The 21,827-nt window shown below is 43.8% G+C and overlaps 1 protein-coding gene and 1 long non-coding RNA gene across 5 annotated transcripts in view; both read left to right on the forward strand.

Moving 5' to 3' along the window:
• LOC120997527 overlaps positions 1-21,827 on the forward strand; it is a 1,081,373-nt gene that overhangs the window by 724,657 nt on the left and 334,889 nt on the right. The window lies entirely within an intron of this gene.
• Positions 1-21,827, forward strand: part of PPP2R3A (protein phosphatase 2 regulatory subunit B''alpha) — a 225,828-nt gene that overhangs the window by 198,924 nt on the left and 5,077 nt on the right. For all 4 annotated transcript variants that reach the window (XM_040427601.1, XM_040427602.1, XM_040427603.1 and 1 more), the window contains 8 exons: positions 1,101-1,364; positions 2,561-2,664; positions 5,421-5,523; positions 10,311-10,385; positions 17,034-17,120; positions 18,781-18,937; positions 20,726-20,774; positions 21,547-21,636. In XM_040427601.1, the coding sequence (XP_040283535.1) occupies positions 1,101-1,364; positions 2,561-2,664; positions 5,421-5,523; positions 10,311-10,385; positions 17,034-17,120; positions 18,781-18,937; positions 20,726-20,774; positions 21,547-21,636 (929 nt within the window). The remainder of the gene's footprint in view (positions 1-1,100; positions 1,365-2,560; positions 2,665-5,420; positions 5,524-10,310; positions 10,386-17,033; positions 17,121-18,780; positions 18,938-20,725; positions 20,775-21,546; positions 21,637-21,827) is intronic.

Below are 21,827 nucleotides of genomic sequence, written 5' to 3' on the forward strand. Positions count from 1 at the left end.
AGTCATGCACATTGACTTTTTCTGTTATTTTGTCCTATTTGTTGTTTGCTTTACAATAAAAATAAAAAAAATAATAAAAAATCTTCAAAGTTGTGGGCATGTTCTGAAAATTACATGATGCCAATCCTCAAACAATCCATGTTAATTCCAGGTTGTGAGGCACCAAAATCCAAAAAAAGTCAAGGGGGGTGAATACTTTTGCATGCCACTGTACACGGTGTGCTCTCCTTCATTTTTGTAGACCTGTCCTGGAGATAGAGTCAGGTCTCAGAGGTGGAACCTGCGCTTATCTGACATTGATGGCATATCCTAGTGATATGCCGCCAAATCTGAGAGGACACAACCCCTTTATAACGCAGGCAGGTGCAGAAAAGATACCGACCCTAAAGAGGTGAATGACAAATTCAGATCTGCTACCTCTGTCTTTCACCACTATGTATATTGAAAATGAAATACTTTATCAATTTCTACCAGTGTTTTTTGTAGCTGGGTTTTCTGGGTTCAGAATGTCATATTTGTAGGTATCCGAGTCTTGGCACCCCAGCCGATCAGCTGTTTGAAGGGGCCCCTTCACTTGTGCGAGCGCTGCAGCACTTTCATTGTTTACATGGGGCTGCCTGCATGCTGTCTATTTTGTAGCGCTGGTGCAGGATATGGCAGTTTCATCCCCTTCAAGTGAACAGGACAAAGCTGCAATACCCACCCAATGCTAGACGTCATACGGGTAGACCGCCCCATGTGGACAATAAAGAGGCCACGGCACTCACACCAGTGACGTTGATCTTTCAAACAGCTGATGGATCGGGGTGATGAGTTAGTCCCCCACCGATCTACTATTGACAGAGGCCATCAATACCCTGAACCCCCAAAAAAAACTTTATGACACCGTATTTTTAACTGTGTCTTATTGTATTTCATGGCAGCCCCACACAAAATGGAGCATCCTATGCGCATCCATTTGAGGATTGCAGTGCCTTGGGACAGCCCCAGACTAGGCTGGACCCCACCAATCTCTCGCAGGACATAAATGGACAGCAGTGATGTGAATAGATCTTTAGATGTTGGCATCAGATATCGTAACAGTTACTTTCTCCTTTCAGATTCAAAACAAACAAGAGAAGAAGCCAGGGACCCCTCCTCCTGCCCCCGTCATCGCTCCTGTGATTCCTCGCCCGGCCACACCACCTCCTGCCAAAGTCATTGTTGCCCCTTCCTTGTCCATAAACATTCCACGATTTTACTTCCCAAAGGGGCTGCCTAACCCTAGCACCAACAATGACGACTCCATCTCCAAGATCGAATCAGCATTCTCCAGTATGGAGGACGAGAAGGCCGACATCTACGAGATGGGGAAGATTGCCAAGGTAATTTACAATTGGTGGCAAAGGTTTTAAGGGAAATAGAGGATTAAATGGTTTTAGAAATCGAAACACAAAGTTTGTTACACATAGAGCTTTTCTTTAAACCATGATGAAAGCTGGGGAGAACTTCATATGCTTTTGTTATTTATTTTTTTAGTTATTTTTTGTCTCCTTACTTCTGTGCTACTGCCATGATCAACTTATGGAAGCAGAATTTACCTTTGGGAACTAATTCACATTACTTCCAATTAATCTTAAAATGAAAAATGAGGCAACTTTAGTTTAGTTTTGTGTGTCTCCATGGTAACAGACTACATAAAACCCTTGTGTAGTCGACCACTCAGTCAGTTGCCGTTCCATCTGTCCCCTAGTGCTACATTTGTGGCACAGCAGTGTATTCACATATAATAATCACTCAACTACAGGATATATTGTGTATTCATGGAGTGACTAGTAAGCATTAAAGGGGTTATCATAAGAAAATGATGTATCAGTTCTGCACAGGATAGTTTATAAATAATGGATGACGGGGTCCAAACACTGGGACGTGCCACAATCCCCAGAATGAGTCTCCTCTCCGAATGGAGGGGCAGTGTGCACGTCGGTCCTATGGGGCTGTATACAGCACTTAGTGAGTCCTATAGCAGTGAACGGAGCGGTGGACTGACATGCACACTACCACTCCATTCAGAGAGGGGGCTCTGTGACACATCATTCTCAGGATCAGGGGGGATCCCAGTGGTCGGACCTCTCCACAATCTGTTATTTATAATCTCTCCTGTGGAATCATTATGTGTGATAACCTCTTCAAGAATAATACAGGAATAGGAAAAAGCATAGAGATCTCAGTGTTGACATATGAATACACAAATCTCCTTATGGAAAGCGCCTAGTAGGCCAAGCAATGCTCCTCTGGGGAAAAGGGGTGTAAATTATCTCTTTCCAAAAGAAAAGAAAGCTCTGCCACCAATGCCAGCAGATGTAAGCTGACTGCCCTATAAGTTAATGCTCGACCTTTTAAACAGGCCTTGAGACATAATTTAGGATTATAGCCAAGCCAGTACCTCATCTGCAGACAGCTGTTTCGGGCTGATTGCCCATCATCAGTGCAGAGCAGCTAACTGGGTGATAGGTCTATGTCAGGATTCAAGGAAGACTGTTTCTCCTTATATACCTTACATTAACCTCCTGTTCTTTAGGTATGTGACTGTCCATTGTACTGGAAGGCTGCCCTGTTTAATGCAGCTGGTGGAGAGAGGACTGGCTTTGTGTCTGTGCATTCATTCATTGCAATGTGGAGAAAGTAAGTACTAATAATAACTATTACATTTGTAGAGCCAACATATTCTGCTGCTATTTACCATCCTAGGAAGCGGTATACATGCAAAATATCAAATTATTCAGAAAAAAGGAGGAAGCACTCTGCTTCAAGAGCATACAGTCCAAAGGGGGCCTGGGAAGTGTTACAGTAGCTGGTCCGCAGTAACCACGTCTGGCCACTGCACAATGGATGGAGCTGTGTAGTTCGAGTTCCTGGCATCGGGTGTTCTGAAAACAGCTGATCCGTGGGACTGCGAGGAGTCGGGTCCCTAGTGATCTGATATTGATGACCTGTCCTAAGCATAGGTCATCAATAAATAAGGCATGGTAAATCCATTTAAGGACAACATAGTTGAGTGAAAAAAAATATCTGTGAACAGGTCAGGATGTATGTCGGTCATGGACTGTACAGTGCATTTGGAAAGTCTTCAGACCTTTCACTTTTTCATATTTTGTTACTTTGCGGGCTTGTCCTGAAATTAAAACTTATTATAATGAAAAAATATTTAAAAAATGGACATAAAAGGACATAAGTATTCAGACTCTTTACTATGACACATGAAATTTAGCTTTGTGGGCCTCCCATTTCTCTTCACCATTTTTAGATGTTTCTACTGGAATCCACCTGTGGTAAACTCCGTTGACTGGAAATGATTTGGAAAGACACAGCCCTGTCTCACAGCTGATAATGCAAAAACCAAGCCAAGAATTGTCTGTGGAGCTTAGAGACAGGATTGTGTAGAGGCACAGATCTGGAGAAGGGTACAAAAAAATACCTTCTGCACTGAATGTTCCCAAGAGCACAGTGACCCCCCATAATTCTTAAATGGTAGAAGTTTGGAACAACCAGGACTCCGATTAGAGCTGGCCACTCCACCAATGTAATCGGGGGGAAATGGCTTTGGTAAGAGAGGTGACTAAGAACCCAAAATTCAGGGTGAGCTCTAAAGATCTTGTGTGTCTGATGAACCAAGGTTGAACTTTTTGGCCTACTTATCACCTGCCAAATACCATCCCTACAGTGACGCATGGTGGTAGCAGCATCGTGCGGTAGGGTTGGTTTTCAGCAGCTGGGACAGGGAGATCAGGGTTGAGGGAAAGCTGAATGGAGAAAAGTACAGAGATATTCCTAATGAAAACCTGATTCAGAGTGCTGGATCAGGTTTTCATTCCTGGACCTCAGACTTGGCCAAAGGTTCACCTTCCAACAAAGCAATGACCCTAAGCACACTGGCAAGGCAACACAGGGAGGGGCTTAGGGACAACTTTGTGAATGTCATTGAGTGGCCCTGCCAGAGCCCTGACTTGAACCCAATAGAGTATCTCTGGAGAGACCTACAAATGCTTGTCTACTAACGGTCCCTATCCAACCTGACAGAGTTTGAGTGGATCTGCAAAGACGAATGGCAGAAAATCCCCAAATCCAGTTGTGCGAACCTTGTGGCATCATACCCAAGAAGACTGCAGGCTGTAATCACTGCCAAAGGTGCTTCAACTAAGTCCTGAGTAAGGGGTCTGAATACTTATGTCAATGCAAGATTTTAGTTTTTCCTTTTCAATAAATTAGCAAAGATTTCAAACATTCTGTTTTCACTTTCTCATTATGGGGTACTGAGTGCAGAATGATGCCGAAAAACAGTTTTTTTTTTTTTTTATCAAGAACCAGGCCACAACATAACAAAATGTGAAAGGTCTAAAGACTTTGCAATTGCAAAAATGTACAGCTCTCAACTATCTCAATCAGTCCCATAGTGAATAAAGCGATGGTCATGCATGCACGCTTGGGGTCCTCTTTGATGGTTGGAAGTCCCAGCATTCAGACCCCCCCTCCCTCCCCGATCATATATTTATCACCTATCCCGTGGATACAGAGCTTAGCTATCTCCAGCAGCCCCATACAGTAATTGGAGCGGCAGCAGATACACTTGCTGACCATGTTCAAACAGGGGAACACATGCCATGTTTCCGAGATTGGTGCATGTTAATCCATCTGAAAGTTTACTTTACAAACATTCCCTTACATAACAGAGATCCTTATAGTCCTGACTAACCTCTGGCCACCCTGTGGACTTGTGGACAAGCATGGCATATGCTTAATCTCTGCATTTCTTATTATAATGGGTGTAGAGGACAGAGGAAGTCAAACATGGCACCACAAGTAAACGAGCCTCACACCAGCAATAATTACCTTCACGTGTCCTGCAGGGTCACTCACTGTGGTAGTTTATTATCATTGCTAAGGCTACTTTCACACAGGCGTTTTGGCTTTCCGTTTCTGAGATCCGTTCAGGGCTCTCACAGGCGGTCCAAAACGGATCAGTTTTGCCCTAATGCATTCTGAATGGAAAAGGATCCGCTCAGAATGCATCAGTTTGCCTCCGTTCAGTCAGCTGTCCGCCTGATGAAGCAGAGCCATCCGTCCTGGCACACAATGTAAGTCAATGGGGACGGATCCGTTTCTCTGACATAATATGGCACAATAGAAAATAGATCCGTCCCCCATTGACTTTCATTGGGGTTCAAGACTGATCCGTCATGGCTAAAGAAGACATAATACAACCGGATCCGTTCATGACGGATGCATGCGGTTGTATTATTGTAACAGAAGCTTTTTTGCAGATCCATGACGGATCCGCAAAAAACGGTAGTGTGAAAGTAGCCTAAGATGTGCTAAGATCTGGCCATAGGATAACAATTCACATTATTTCTCTAATGCATGTGTTATTTTAACTCTTACAGGTTATTAAAGAACTGCCACGATGACTCATCCAAGTTCATGCACCTTTTAGCAAAACCAGGCTGCAGTTATTTAGAACAGGAGGACTTCATCCCCCTCCTACAAGTGAGAACTTCCCTCATCCTAACCACTAAGACTTTCTTCTGGTCATGGTAGAACCCACTAATGTTTTCACAGGATAAGCAAACCCCTCAGGTGATTCCTGCTCCCTCTTCTGAGAATATTGGAAAAGCAACAAGACCAAATTGGTTGGGTCCAGCAGGCTTAGGGATTTAACCCGCTGAGTACAACCTGTTCCAATCCACTGTGGAGCGCCAGATCACTGGTTCCTAGTAGAGGATCACGGTAAAGGGACTACTAATGTAAATTAGTCCTCAACATAAACCCAAATAGATATCAGTAAATGTGCAAGTGAATAAATGAGAAGATGTATATAAATATATAAAAATGCCACCCTGTGGGTGTATTAGATACAGGTCAAACAAGGATGGAGCCCAGTTGGTAGTATGCGCCAATAAAATTTGTATATAGGAATCAGAGCTTTGTCTCCATTCAATAATATAGGATTAAAATGAAAGATTAAGGGGATAAAAAGATTATGTACAAGCTCTATTGACTTACTTCACGAGGGAACCATAAACCTCCCCAGCCTGGATCGCCTGTAGAGTATCAGAAGATGAAGGCAGCCGACATCAATCTGGGCTTCTAACATTAAAGGGGTTGTCCGGGTTCAGAGCTGAACCCGGACATTCCTCCATTTTCACCCCGGCAGCCCCCCTGACAGGAGCATCGGAGCAGTTTATGCTCCGATGTTCTCCTTTGCCCTTGCCAAAATCACGCAGGGCAAAGGCATTTTTTGTAGATCCGGTGACGTACCGGGGCTCTCCATGGGGCTGCCAGGAAGCCTGGTGACGTCACTGGCACTGATGGGCGGGATTTAGCGCTGCCCTAGCCAGTAAAACGGCTAGGGCAGCGCTAAAGCCCGCCCATCAGAGCCGGTGACGTCACCGAACACACTGCCGGGCGGAGGTTTCCACCTGGCAGTGTGTTATTGAAAACAAAAGAGACCTTGCCCTGCGCGATTTAGCGCAGGGCAAAGGAGCGCATCGGAGCATGAGATGCTCCGATGCTAGCCTCAGGAGGGCTGCCGGGGTAAAAATATGGGTATGTCTGGGTTCAGCTCTAAACCCGGACAACCCCTTTAACAGAAAGGTCATCACCCACAGCATGTCACGCCACTTCACTCTAACACATGATGACAATCCGGTAGGCCTCAAAGTAACCCCCCTAGAACAGTTTTCTCTCCTTCCAGCAATTATGTCGGAAAGAGATGTTCTGGATCTATCAGATGAACACTCTCACACCTTACAGTCTCAATGAAACACTGGAACATGTTAATTATTAAATTCCACCATCGTTTAACACCTCCTGCCAGAAAACCTTATCATGCCCTGTCTCGTTGAAGTCCAGGTATACTGCTGTACACGATCAATATACTATCCCCTTACCCTTGTATGGAAAACTACTGTTAATCTGTGACTCCAAAATAGTAAAATGAGACAAAAAGCACTCAACTATATCGTCTCACAGAACATGTTATATCTCCCAGTACAACCGCCTACATTTCGTCACCTGACTATCCCAGGAAGTTACCCCAGCATAACCACTTAGGTTTCATCGCTTCCTCATTCTTAATGCTAATCAATGAGGATTACTCATATGAGGATTACTTATAGTATTCAAAGATGGTATAGCCAATGGGTGTGTAGTATTATTATTATTATTTTAATCCTAATTCTGATGTAACGTTCATATATTTGCTTTTATTTTTTGTTTTTTTATGCTAATTCTTATGCATCTGTACCACCAGTATTTTTTTTACCCCAAAAAATTATTATAGCACCCACCATTAACATTCATAATTTTTTATATATTTTTATACATGTTGTGATTATGATCTTATTCATAGATAGTTTTTATGGTAAAACATATTTATATGTGCGTAGCCTAGATTTCAGACAACATAGACTTATGTCTAATAGGCTCCGATATGGAGATATATATCCTAGATCAAAAACTATTATTCAACCTAGCCAAAACTAAAGTTGACCGCAAAAACTTCCAGCTGACTAATAGAGTCACAGCCCCTGTTAACACTCCCCCAGCGATGCTGGTAAACAGGGAATGTGCTCTAGCCATTCGCGCACCCTTGTTCCATGGACATGCGCAGGGGTGCTGGGGCCTTCTGGTGCGTTCCACGCTGGGGTGCATCACACCGGCATGAGCGCTCCTCTCGATGCGCTCCAGAGTGGAACGCATTAGACTTCCCCTTGTCGGATCTCCGCATTTCTAGACAGACGCACCACAGTAGTTCAGCGTCTCTAGCACACTGACTAACACACTCCCACCACTTCTGGTGGGCTTTTTGACTGTATAAAAGGTCGGAACCTTTATGTTATGTCTGTATACCACTTTTTTTGTACTGCCCCTGATGAAGGGACTCTGCATAGTCCCGAAACGCGTTGAGCCGGATGTTTGACCCCTAATAAAGAATTTGAATAGAAGCCCAGATTGATGTCGGCTGCCTTCATCTTCTGATACTCTACCGGCGATCCAGGCTTGGGGGGGTTTATGGTTCCCAGGTGTCTTGAGTTTATCCAGGTAACCACCCCCCTTGTGAAGTAAGTCAATAGAGCTTGTACATAATCTTTTTATCCCCTTAATCTTTCATTTTAATCCTATATTATTGAATGGAGACAAAGCTCTGATTCCTATATACAAATTTTATTGGCGCATACTACCAACTGGGTCTGCCTTACTGGTTCCATCCTTGTTTGACCTGTATCTAATACACCCACGGGGTGGCATTTTTATGCATTTTTATATATTTATATACATCTTCTCATTTATTCACTTGCACATTTACTGATATCTATTTGGGTTTATGTTGAGGACTAATTTACATTAGTAGTCCCTTTACCGTGATCCTCTACTAGGAACCAGTGATCTGGCGCTCCACAGTGGGTTGGAACAGGTTGTACTCAGCGGGTTAAATCCCTAAGCCTGCTGGACCCAACCAATTTGTTCTTGTTCCTTTTCCAATATTTGCAGTACTTGCTGATTGAAATCCGCATGGTGTCAACCCACTAGCAGCCTAGTCACTCTTGCACCATATCCTATACTATCCTAGTTTGTTCTGATCCTCTGGATCTCTTTCCACAAGATCCGACTAACCCTCATTTTCTGCCTCCTCTGAGAGCCGGAGATGATAGAGGTAGAAAAGCTCAGTGATGTATAGGTCTAAATGACTTGGAGAAAAGAAAAACAGAGTAAATTCTGACAGGACTCCTAAGAGAGACAGTAAGTGTCCTGATTACCACATACAGTGACTTACAGTTTTCCCTGTATCATTGTGTGTACACAGGGGGCGGTCAATCATCCCGTGCGTGCAGGGTAATCAGGACTCTCACTGTCTCTCCTAAGAGTCCTGTCAGGATGTACTGTACTTTTTACTCAGAGATCCGTCTCCAAATTATATAAACCTATATATCACAAAGCTCAATTTCTCTCTGTGTACTCAGATAGGTCAGCACATATTACTCGATAGGTTGGTTTGCTTTTAAGGGGTTTCCCAGACTTCTGATATTGATGAACTATCATCAGGATAGGTCATTAATACCCATTGGTGAGGGTCTGGCACCCTGCACCCCCACCGATCAGCTTTTCCCTGCAGCCCCTGGTGCTGGAACTAGCGCTGTGAATGGATCAGGAAGCACAGCTCCATTTAAAGTATAGTGGCTGTCTGGGGTTACTGCAGCTCACCTCCCATTCACTTCAATGGTAGCTGAGCTGCAGTACCCAGAACGGCGCTGTGGTTCCCTCTCCATTCACAGTGCTAGTTCCAGTATCGGAGGCTGCAGGGAACAGCTGATCGGTGGGGGTGCAGGGTGCCAGATCCTCACCAATGGGTATTAATGACCTATCCTGATGATAGGTCATCAATGATTCTTAAAGCTTTGTCGCACACTGTTCGAGGCTTGCTATGTATAGGGTTCTCACCCCAATTGTAGACAATAACAGATCACAGCAGATGATCATCAATGCAGGGTACTTTTATTGTTGAGTACCTAGGAAAACATCCGACAGTTCATGTGTGAACGTTTTCGGCACATAGGCCTTCGTCAGACACTATGCCGCAGTAGGTACCAGGAGTAGAGAAAGTTTGACACACCGAGGGAAAAGGTGCAGTAATGCGCCAGAGGCAAAAGGGTGCGTCCACCTTTTCCCTCCTGGTACCTACTGCGGCATAGTGTCTGACGAAGGCCTATGTGCCGAAAACGTTCACACAGGAACTGTCGCATGTTTTCCTATGCACTCAGCAATAAAAGTACCCTGCATTGATAATAATCTGCTGTGATAGGTCATCAATTTCAGAAGCCTGGAAAACACCTTTAAATTATAATGGACTGCCCCATTAAGCAGAGTAAAAAAAGAATACAAAAAACACAAGTTTTTTTCATATATTTTTTTGTTTTTAACTTTGGGCAAGTCACTTGTTCCTACTATTCATCTAAAACTAACACTAACAAACAAATAGTGCGAAGTGCGTTGTGGGCCATTATCAAATGTTACATATGGCCAATGATATACCAGCACCACCACCACCATAGAGACAAACCATTGATGTGAAGGACTCCTCTGCCATGGAGACTCTTGGCCAGTAAAAAGTTCTCCAGTTTTCTTACTTTATGGGTAGGATGTGGCACAGGATTAGGCTACTTTGGCCATGATTTGGATATTTCTGTTCCTGGCACCTTTGTCATAAAACCTTTGAGGTCAGCATAAGCCCTCACTATAGTGCATAACAGGAATTCATTTTTTTTTTTTTGTAGGACATAGTGGACACACATCCTGGATTGACCTTCCTCAAGGAGGCTCCTGAATTTCACTCCCGGTACATAACTACGGTATGTTCTTCATTCGAATGGCTAATGCTGAGATGCCGCCTAATATAGGATAAAACAAATGATCCATTACTTGTCTTACATTACTCTGTTGTAGTATGCAGAGCATTACCCTTAGGTGGGTTGTAGGCAACAGGACATTCTTCAGAGGTCTCCTAAGCGGAAAATGAATTTGCTACAGTCCCTACAGCAGATCAGTCTGGCTGAATAGTCAAGCTTGTGCTAAGACAACACCATGCAATGAGCTGCACAGAATGCATGACTCTACTGCAACTGTACTGGGCATCATCGTAACTGGATATGCAGCGTGCAGGAGGAGGAAAAATCTCAGTGATTGAATCTACTTTCACCCTATGTTCCTGCTGTATTCATTCAAAGGAAAGCAAAAAACCCTAATTTGTCCTCCTGGGAGAGATCTTGATGAGGTTTTTACAGCACGGTCTGTAAACTTCTTCCCCAAAGTCTCCTGTCTGTCCCTTTATTACACTGTCCCCCAGCTGCCACTTTTCTCGCCCTGGCAGCTGGCACTGTACGTGTTAGAGAGCAACAACTCCGTGAGAGCAAATCCATAGCGAGTACGTCCCACGTGGATGTAACCATAAGGTACCCAGAAAGATAGACAATTTTCGGTCAACCATCTTTTGAAAAATATACCAAATGATACTTTGCGATGGCAGGCTGCTGTCTGACTAAAATATGATTGGCCAGGTTGGAAATTGTAGGCTGTGGTTTGCCAAAACTACATGTGTATGGCATGACCGGACAGATTTATTCCATCATTTGCCACTTTCCACTAGCAGCAGGGACTCTGTTCTGTTTTTTTTAACCACTTAAGGACCACAGGTTTATACCCCCCTAAAGACCAGGCCCTTTTTTACAAATCGGCACTACACTACTTTCACCGTTTATTGCTCGGTCATGCAACTTACCACCCAAATGAATTTTACCTCCTTTTCTTCTCACTAATAGAGCTTTCATTTGGTGGTATTTCATTGCTGCTGACATTTTTACTTTTTTTGTTATTAATCGAAATTTAACGATTTTTTTGCAAAAAAATGACATTTTTCACTTTCAGTTGTAAAATTTGGCAAAAAAAAACGAGATCCATATAGAAATTTTGCTCTAAATTTATAGTTCTACATGTCTTTGATAAAAAAAAAATGTTTGGGTAAAAAAAAAATGGTTTGGGTAAAAGTTATAGCGTTTACAAACTATGGTACAAAAATGTGAATTTCCGCTTTTTGAAGCAGCTCTGACTTTCTGAGCACCTGTCATGTTTCCTGAGGTTCTACAATGGCCAGACAGTACAAACACCCCACAAATGACCCCATTTCGGAAAGTAGACACCCTAAGGTATTCGCTGATGGGCATAGTGAGTTCATAGAACTTTTTATTTTTTGTCACAAGTTAGCGGAAAATGATGATTTTTTTTTTTTTTTTTTTTTTCTTACAAAGTCTCATATTCCACTAACTTGTGACAAAAAATAAAAACTTCTATGAACTCACTATGCCCATCACGAAATACCTTGGGGTCTCTTCTTTCCAAAATGGGGTCACTTGTGGGGTAGTTATACTGCCCTGGCATTCTAGGGGCCCAAATGTGTGGTAAGGAGTTTGAAATCAAATTCTGTAAAAAATGACCAGTGAAATCCGAAAGGTGCTCTTTGGAATGTGGGCCCCTTTGCCTACCTAGGCTGCAAAAAAGTGTCACACATCTGGTATCGCCGTACTCAGGAGAAGTTGAGGAATGTGTTTTGGGGTGTCTTTTTACATATACCCATGCTGGGTGAGATAAATATCTTGGTCAAATGCCAACTTTGTATAAAAAAATGGGAAAAGTTGTCTTTTGCCAAGATATTTCTCTCACCCAGCAGGGGTATATGTAAAATGACACCCCAAAACACATTCCCCACCTTCTCCTGAGTACGGGGATACCAGATGTGTGACACTTTTTTGCAGCCTAGGTGGGCAAAGGGGCCCATATTCCAAAGAGCACCTTTCGGATTTCACAGGTCATTTTTTACAGAATTTGATTTCAAACTCCTTACCACACATTTGGGCCCCTAGAATGCCAGGGCAGTATAACTACCCCACAAGTGACCCCATTTTGGAAAGTAGAGACCCCAAGGTATTCGCTGATGGGCATAGTGAGTTCATGGAAGTTTTTATTTTTTGTCACAAGTTGGTGGAATATGAGACTTTGTATGAAAAAAAAAAAAATCAGCATTTTCCACTAACTTGTGACAAAAAATAAAAAATTCTAGGAACTTGCCATGCCCCTCACGGAATACCTTGGGGTGTCTTCTTTCCAAAATGGGGTCACTTGTGGGGTAGTTATACTGCCCTGGCATTTTCCAGGGGCCCTAATGTGTGGTAAGTAGGTAAATGACCTGTGAAATCCTAAAGGTGCTCTTTGGAACATGGGCCCCTTTGCCCACCTAGGCTGCAAAAAAGTGTCACACATGTGGTATCGCCGTATTCAGGAGAAGTTGGGGAATGTGTTTTGGGGTGTCATTTTACATATACCCATGCTGGGTGAGAGAAATATCTTGGCAAAAGACAACTTTTCCCATTTTTTTATACAAAGTTGGCATTTGACCAAGATATTTCTCTCACCCAGCATGGGTATATGTAAAATGACACCCCAAAACACATTCCCCACCTTCTCCTGAGTACGGCGATACCAGATGTGTGACACTTTTTTGCAGCCTAGATGCGCAAAGGTGCCCAAATTCCTTTTAGGAGGGCATTTTTAGACATTTGGATACCAGACTTCTTCTCACGCTTTGGGGCCCCTAGAATGCCAGGGCAGTATAAATACCCCACATGTGACCCCATTTTGGAAAGAAGACACCCCAAGGTATTCAATGAGGGGCATGGCGAGTTCATAGAAATTTTTTTTTTTTGGCACAAGTTAGCGGAAATTTATATTTTTTATTTTTTTCTCACAAAGTCTCCCGTTCCGCTAACTTGGGACAAAAATTTCAATCTTTCATGGACTCAATATGCCCCTCACGAAATACCTGGGGGTGTCTTCTTTCCGAAATGGGGTCACATGTGGGGTATTTATACTGCCCTGGCATTCTAGGGGCCCTAAAGCGTGAGAAGAAGTCTGGAATATAAATGTCTAAAAAATTTTACGCATTTGGTTTCCGTGAGGGGTATGGTGAGTTCATGTGAGATTTTATTTTTTGACACAAGTTAGTGGAATATGAGACTTTGTAAGAAAAAAAATAATAATAATTCCGCTAACTTGGGCCAAAAAAATGTCTGAATGGAACCTTACAGAGGGTGATCAATGACAGGGGGGGTGATCAATGACAGGGGGGGTGATCAATGACAGGGGGGTTGATCAATGACAGGGGGGTGATCAATGACAGGGGGGTGATCAGGGAGTCTATATGGGGTGATCACCACAGTCATTGATCACGCCCCTGTAAGGCTTCATTCAGACGTCCGGATGCGTTTTGCGGATCCGATCCATCTATCAGTGGATCCGTAAAAATCATGCGGACATCTGAATGGAGCTTTACAGGGGGGTGATCAATGACAGGGGTGTAATCAATGACAGGGGGGTGATCAGGGAGTCTATATGGGGTGATCACCACAGTCATTGATCACGCCCCTGTAAGGCTTCATTCAGACGTCCGGATGCGTTTTGCGGATCCGATCCATCTATCAGTGCATCCGTAAAAATCATGCGGACATCTGAATGGAGCTTTACAGGGGGGTAATCAATGACAGGGGGGTGATCAGGGAGTCTATATGGGGTGATCACCACAGTCATTGATCATGCCCCTGTAAGGCTTCATTCAGACGTCCGGATGCGTTTTGCGGATCCGATCCATCTATCAGTGGATCCGTAAAAATAATGCGGACATCTGAATGGAGCTTTACAGGGGGGTAATCAATGACAGGGGGGTAATCAATGACAGGGGGGTAATCAGGGAGTCTATATGGGGTGATCACCACAGTCATTGATCACGCCCCTGTAAGGCTTCATTCAGACGTCCGGATGCGTTTTGCGGATCCGATCCATCTATCAGTGGATCCGTAAAAATCATGCAGACATCTAAATGGAGCTTTACAGGGGGTTGATCAATGACAGGGGGGTAATCAATGACAGGGGGGTGATCAGGGAGTCTATATGGGGTGATAACCACAGTCATTGATCACGCCCCTGTAAGGCTTCATTCAGACGTCCGGATGCGTTTTGCGGATCCGATCCATCTATCAGTGCATCCGTAAAAATCATGCGGACATCTGAATGGAGCTTTACAGGGGGTTATCAATGACAGGGGGGTGATCACCACAGTCATTGATCATGCCCCTGTAAGGCTTCATTCAGACGTCCGGATGCGTTTTGCGGATCCGATCCATCTATCAGTGCATCCGTAAAAATCATGCGGACATCTGAATGGAGCTTTACAGGGGGGTGATCAGGGAGTCTATATGGGGTGATCACCACAGTCATTGATCACGCCCCTGTAAGGCTTCATTCAGACGTCCGGATGCGTTTTGCGGATCCGATCCATCTATCAGTGGATCCGTAAAAATCATGCGGACGTCTGAATGGAGCTTTACAGGGGGGTAATCAATGACAGGGGGGTAATCAATGACAGGGGGGTGATCAGGGAGTCTATATGGGGTGATCAGGGGCTAATAAGGGGTTAATAAGTGACGGGGGGGGGGGGTGTAGTGTAGTGGTGCTTGGTGGGACTTTACTGAGCTACCTGTGTCCTCTGGTGGTCGATCCAAACAAAGGGGACCACCAGAGGACCAGGTAGCAGGTATATTAGACGCTGTTATCAAAACAGCGTCTAATATACCTGTTAGGGGTTAAAAAAAACACATCTCCAGCCTGCCAGAGAACGATCGCCGCTGGCAGGCTGGAGATCAACTCTCTTACCTTCCGTTCCTGTGTGCGCGCGTTCACAGGAAATCTCGGCTCACGCGAGATGACGCCTATTGGCGTTAGCGTAGCCTGGGGGAGCCGCCGCGATGACGCCTTTCGGCGTTAGCGTGGCGGCAAGAGGTTAAATGACTCCCTAAATGGTTTGTTTATATTATTTATCATACACATTGGAGTATCATAGAGTCACTGCATTTCACCACAGCAGCCTCTAGGGGGAGCTCAGTGCATGGAGATTTTACAGCTTCCTTTGAGTGCAATAGTAACAGTATAAATTCCTATACACTGAGCTCCCCCTAGTGGTGGCTGCAGCTTTGTGCTATATTATGTGAAGAAAAGCAGAAGGTTTGGAGCTGCATAGTGCGGATTTATCTGTGAATTTATGCCTGGTGTAAATACATTGAGAAATATGGTCTTCATAATGAGTGCTATATTTCTTAATCACTTTTTCCATCATGGAAATTGGATCAGAATTGGGTAAATATTTCATAATCATAAATATAAGGGACATACTTAGTTTTGCTATGGGGCCCTATGAGATCTGTGTACATCCATGTTCACACATTGTCTTGTGCCCAGCCTGCTTTAGCAGCACTTATGCCAGATCTCCAATCAGGGGCTGCCTGTTTCACTATGCAGTGGCTTGGACATAATTCTGCTATTACCTATCAAACAGTAGGGCTAGGAAATCACTCAAAGTGCAGTCTAAATAATGACTTATTATAATTGTAAACTGTCTCAAAAGGATTATTAATATGAAAATCATACATAATCTAGTATATAAAAATATATTTTTTACCAAAGCTAGAACCAGCCCTGTACCTCACATGGATCCAGAGATCTCCACATTTGTTGCACAAATTGCTCTTCTAGATTTATTTCAAGCTGGTTGCTTAGGGGGCATGTCCTTTCTGCTACAGATTTTTCCCTGTAACCGTCGAAGCTTCTAATAGTAGATTGAGCTGGTGGCAGTTGAAGGATGGAGCTGAGCATGTGACCACCTCAGTTATGTTTCTGAGGTGGACAGAGAAATAAAGAAAAGAACAAACGGCAGGTGGCGCTATACACATAGATTTTATTAAATAACTCAGTGGCTATACTATATATATTTTTTTATTACATGCTATTACAAAAGTATTCAGATCCAGGTGCTGGTTTGAGAAAGAATGAATATATATATATTTTTTCAAATCACCACGTTCCTTAGGGTACTTTCACACTAGCGGCACCCTGTCGGATCCGTCCTGCCGCTATTTCGCCGTGCCGCCTGACTGCCGCTCCGTCCCTATTGACTATAATGGGGACGGGGGCGGAGCTCAGGCGCAGCACGGCGAGAGGCCGCCGGACTAAAAAGTCGGATATGCAGTACTTTTAGTCCAGCGGCCTCTTTACGTGCTGCGCCAGAGCTCCGCCGCCGTCCCCATTATAGTCAATAGGGACGAAGCAGCAGTCCGGCGGCATGGCGAAATAGCGGCAGGACGGATCCGACAGGGTGAACAGCCTGCCAGATCCGTCCTGCCGCTAGTGTGAAAGTAGCCTTAGTAGAGTCTTCCATAGTCTAATCACTCTCGTGTAGAAAATTCCCCATGTCCGCTCCCTTAGAAGTAGCGGTCGCCCTCTTACTGTGGGTACAGGACAGATCTCCACACATTGGGGAGCCGAACAAGTTTTGTGAAAAATGATAAAATTTGTATTAGCAAAGAATGTAATCGTCACATCGTCACTCTTCTACCCGGCAGGTGATACAGAGAATATTCTACACTGTGAATAGGTCGTGGTCGGGCAGAATCACATCTACTGAGCTGCGCAGAAGTAACTTCCTGCAGGTAGGTGGCACCTCATGCACTGGTGCCAACTCTCCTAGGACCAAGGAGACAGAGCACCGCTGCCTGCATTTATGAAATATTACAGGAGTTACAGAACTATTATTACCTGAGCACTCATTACTGATGTATCTTAACAGGAGAAAAACAGGCGAACACCATCTCCCTTTTGGGGTACGTTCCACTGTTCTGCAGTGCATCTGGGTGCAATCTGCAGGGGCAAAATCCACAGCAAAGTGTGTAGACATTGTAGGAACTCTGTGGATTTATCACAGGTTTCACGCTCTGTATGACAAATGGTAATATCTGAATCAGATATCTGCAAACAGAAATCACCATGTTGCAGATTTATACTCTGCAGGCCATGTAAACCACCCTCCACAGCACATGGATGAGATGCTACTGTAAATGCTGGGGATGTGCCGCACTGTGTAGCTGTATCCTTACTGCTTCCTCTTAAAGGCTGTGGACACCTTCGGGGCGATTCTTTTATGATTGGATTTTACTCATTTTGGGCTACAAATTTTTATTTATTTTTTGACAACTTTTGTTCTAGAGCCTTCATTTTCAGTGTATCTGCAGACTACCCTGCCTTCTGTTTTACACTGAATCTGTCAGAGCTCATGTGTTGTAGCCCTTATCTCTGAACTCCTGACAGCTCATAAACACTTATTATAGTTTGGTACGAATATGGGTTAAGTGAATGTTTATGAGCTGTCAGGAGTTCATGTGCACATGGTTAATACAAGGCACTTACTAATGTATTATGATTGCCCATATTGTCTCCTTTGCTGGCTAGATTCGTTTTTCCATCACATTATACACTGCCTATTTCCAGGGGTGATGACCATCCTGTAATCCAGCAGCGGTGGTCGTGCTTGCACACTATAGGAAAAAGCGGGGGCCGAGACTGTGGGAGCACACATAGGCATGCATGCACATGAGCTCCTGGTCTGGTCACCTTGTATCTGTGCAGCAGCGGCTATAACCCCGGGAAATAAGCAGTGTATAATGTGATGTAAAAATGAATCCAGCCAGCAAAGGAAACAATATGGACGATCACAATACATTAGTAAGTGCCTTGTAATAGCTTTCTCTACATGATAAATGCCATATGCTGAAGTGAGACAACCCCTTTAGGGGCATCTGTCAGCAGATTTGTACCTATGAAACTGGCTGACCTGTTACATGTGTGCTTGGCAGCTGAAGACATCTGTGTTGGCCCCATGTTCATATGAAGTTTTAATGTACTGTAAGTAAAATATACTGTAAGCAACGGGGGCGTTGCCATTACCCCTAGAGGCTCTGTTCTCTCTGCAACTACCGCATCCTCTGCACTTTGACAGGGGCAGACAGTGAAAATGTCATCACACCTGGTCCTGTCAGTGAAAGAGCAGAAAATGCAGCAGTTGCAGAGAGAGCAGAGCCTCTAGGTGTACCGGCAACGCCCCCGCTGCTCCTAGAGGCTTATTTGCATATGTTTTTCTCAGCAATGCGGCACATATGAACATGGGACCAACACAGATACCTTCAGTACATGTAACAGGTCAGCCAGTGTCATAGGTACAGATCTGCTGACAGATGCCCTTTAAGGACTGTTGCTATTCATCTGTTTTTTCCTTTGGTAATAAGAACACTTGTATCGTTCTCTCCTGTCGTGCAGACATTGGCTTTGCTGGAGGAAGAGGACGACATTAACCAGGTGACGGACTACTTCTCCTATGAACACTTCTATGTCATCTATTGCAAGTTTTGGGAGCTGGACACCGACCACGATCTGTACATTGACCAGAAAGACCTGGCGAGATATAATGACCATGGTGAGTGTATGTGAAAATGTAAACCTCCTGCCTGTGCTATGTCATCCCTCAGCCCCCGGCCAGGGTACATCGCTTCCTACTAAAGCTCCTGTAATTAGGTGTGCACGGAGAAGTCATTACTCCGCTGTGATGCCTTTACAACCCTGTGCTTCTCCCAGCAGCTACATCGCACCCAGCAAGTAATGGGGAACAGAGCACCGCTAATCCTCGCCTAACTAATGTATATTGTACTTATATAGCGCTGACATATACTGCAGCAAATCTGGAAAGGCAGCATTCACAAGACATTGAAAAACCAGTTGAAGTCAAGGGGGCTATTCACAGGGCTGTTTTTTTAATGGCTAATGAACAGCGGACGTCAAAATAAATAAATAAATAGGACATGTCCTTTAACAGCCAAACGGACCCCATTGAAATCAAAGGGACTGTTTTTAATGGCCGTTTAGACAGAAGTGCACCTGTCTAAAGGCCACCAAAAACGGGATACACCAAAAGCCATTCGGGATTTAAAATAAATGTAAAAAAAACAAAAAAACATAAACCTGATCACCCATTATGTGACATCATCATGCTGGGAGTACAGGCCCTAAATTCTGCAGTGATGAGCAAGTGTCCCGCACATGCAAGTGGTTAAAGTTTTTTTTAATGTTTTTTTTTAATCTGTCAACACTACCAGGTCTCGGCGTGGGGGCATTTTGTATACTGGGGGCACAGTGAGCTTTAGTGTTAGGACCCGTCTTATAGAGATCGCCTTGGCGTACGGCAGACGGGCTCAAATGATTTTGTACAAAATGTATTTGCTCAGCATCTCTAAGTTATTAGCATAGCATTTACAATGTAATATACTTTTGTACTCTACTTTTGGTTTGTAGAGTGCTGTTGCACTATGTGTTTGTCGGGGGCACAATGAGGCACACAAATATATATACTAAGGGGGCCATTATTTATTTATACTGAAGGCGCACTATGGGCAAATATTCATACTGGGGGCACTAAGGGCAATTATTCATACTGGGGGGCACTAAGGTGACATTATTTATACTGAGGGGGTGCTGTGGGGTCATTATTCATACTCAGGGCACTATGGGGGCCATTTGATGTCCAAGGAGACTGCAGGGGACGGGATGAAAAAAAAAAAAGGCAATGAGCCACATCAGTTTTTAACTTGCTTGTTTTAAAAAGGCTGTTTAGATGAAACGCGTCACATCTGCCTGTATTTTTTTTTGGCAATAAAGTAGCATCAAAAAGTGAGTGTTGATCCACTTCCTCTACTTGGATGTATGGGCCTGCAACCCAGGATACAAGCACCACCTTTCTTTCAGAGTGCCGACTGATTATTTCTACAAAAACTGATGCAAAATGGATGCAGAACGGCCACATCTATGTGCACCTTATAAAGGATAAATGGATATGTAGAGAAGGGTGCCCGTATCTTTAGTTGGGGTCAGTGTTTTATATGCAGTGCTAGGCTGCGTTCCCATGGAACATAAACTCCGCTGCAGATTTTGTCATGGATCTGTGACAGATCGGCGGCAAACTCCATCTAAGTTACCTGCGGGTTTGCTGCCGATGTGCTGTGGATTTCACCACGTCAAGATCCGCTGTTTTTTTGTTTTTATATCTGTGTGGATGAGGGTTGCAAGATGTCGTCCACTTTCCTGCAAAACATTGTGGATTTTTCACCTGCGACTAAATGGCAGAAGGTCCATGGCACCTCTGTGCTGCGGGAACATACTCTGATACGAGTTCCACACTCTGAATTGTCATTAGTTTTTTTTTATCTTTCAGCATCTTCAAACAGAATCATAGAAAGGATATTTTCCGGAGCAGTCACACGGTAAGATGGGGACAGCCGAGTGTGAAATGGAGATTATTTTTTTCTCTTATTGCATTCACTTGGATGATCTGAAATCGAATGCGTTAGGACACCTGAAAGTTTCAGTGAAGTCCGAAAAATGTCACGTGAATCCATCTTGGTGCAGCTGGAGGAGGCATAGGTGCCCCGTTCTAGACCCCAACTCACACTTGTGGAGAAGGGTTTAGTCAGGGCATTTGTGCCCAGTTGTTTTAGTGTTTTATGGAGTTTTATAGATTCTGTAATTTACTGGGGTCTGACTCTGTCCTAATGATGGATTTCATTTAAGAGAACCTCTGTGTTAATTCTACACCGCAAATTGTGGAAAGTGTCTGTTTTTCCATTCTTCCTGTACTTACATAGTTGATACGGTTGAAAAAAGACATAAGTCCATCAAGCGAAACCCAGAGGGAAGCATATATATGGAGCAGCAGCAGTATGATTAAAGAATGGGCAGAGTGACCTCTAGTGGCTGGGTGTGGTATCCAGATATAGGGACTTTACTGCTATTCTCAGTCAGGTCTTATATGGCGTAGAAGTTAATGAGAAATGAGGAAGGGTCCTTTTATATCTACTGAAAGCTGTGAAATAAAAATCATGCTATTAAAATCGGCATTATTTCAGATGTAGTTTCTGGTGCACAATGCCATTTAGAGTATAAGAAAAAAATCCTCATTCCAGAAGTTCCATATTGCGTTGCTCATTGTGCAAATAACATGGCTTCCAATGTAAATTGTACTGTATTTATTCACAGAGGGAACGCTATCCAGAGGGAGGGCCGGATGAGCTATGCAGAATTTGTCTGGTTCCTGATATCTGAGGAAGACAAGAAAAACCCAACGAGGTAAGCAGATGGGTCATATTCTACAATACAGCACAATATGTTTTTTTTTTTTGCTTGTAGATCCAGAAATCAGGCAAATGCCAAGACTATGCCTAGACAGAGACAAGGGTGCGTCTGTATGGTCAAACTAAAAGTGTTATTCATTCTGCAAATGTTAATGGATTAAAAGGGGTTGTCCGGGCTTTTAATAC

Source organism: Bufo bufo, chromosome 4 (assembly GCF_905171765.1).
Source record: "Bufo bufo chromosome 4, aBufBuf1.1, whole genome shotgun sequence".
Taxonomy (NCBI): domain Eukaryota; kingdom Metazoa; phylum Chordata; class Amphibia; order Anura; family Bufonidae; genus Bufo; species Bufo bufo.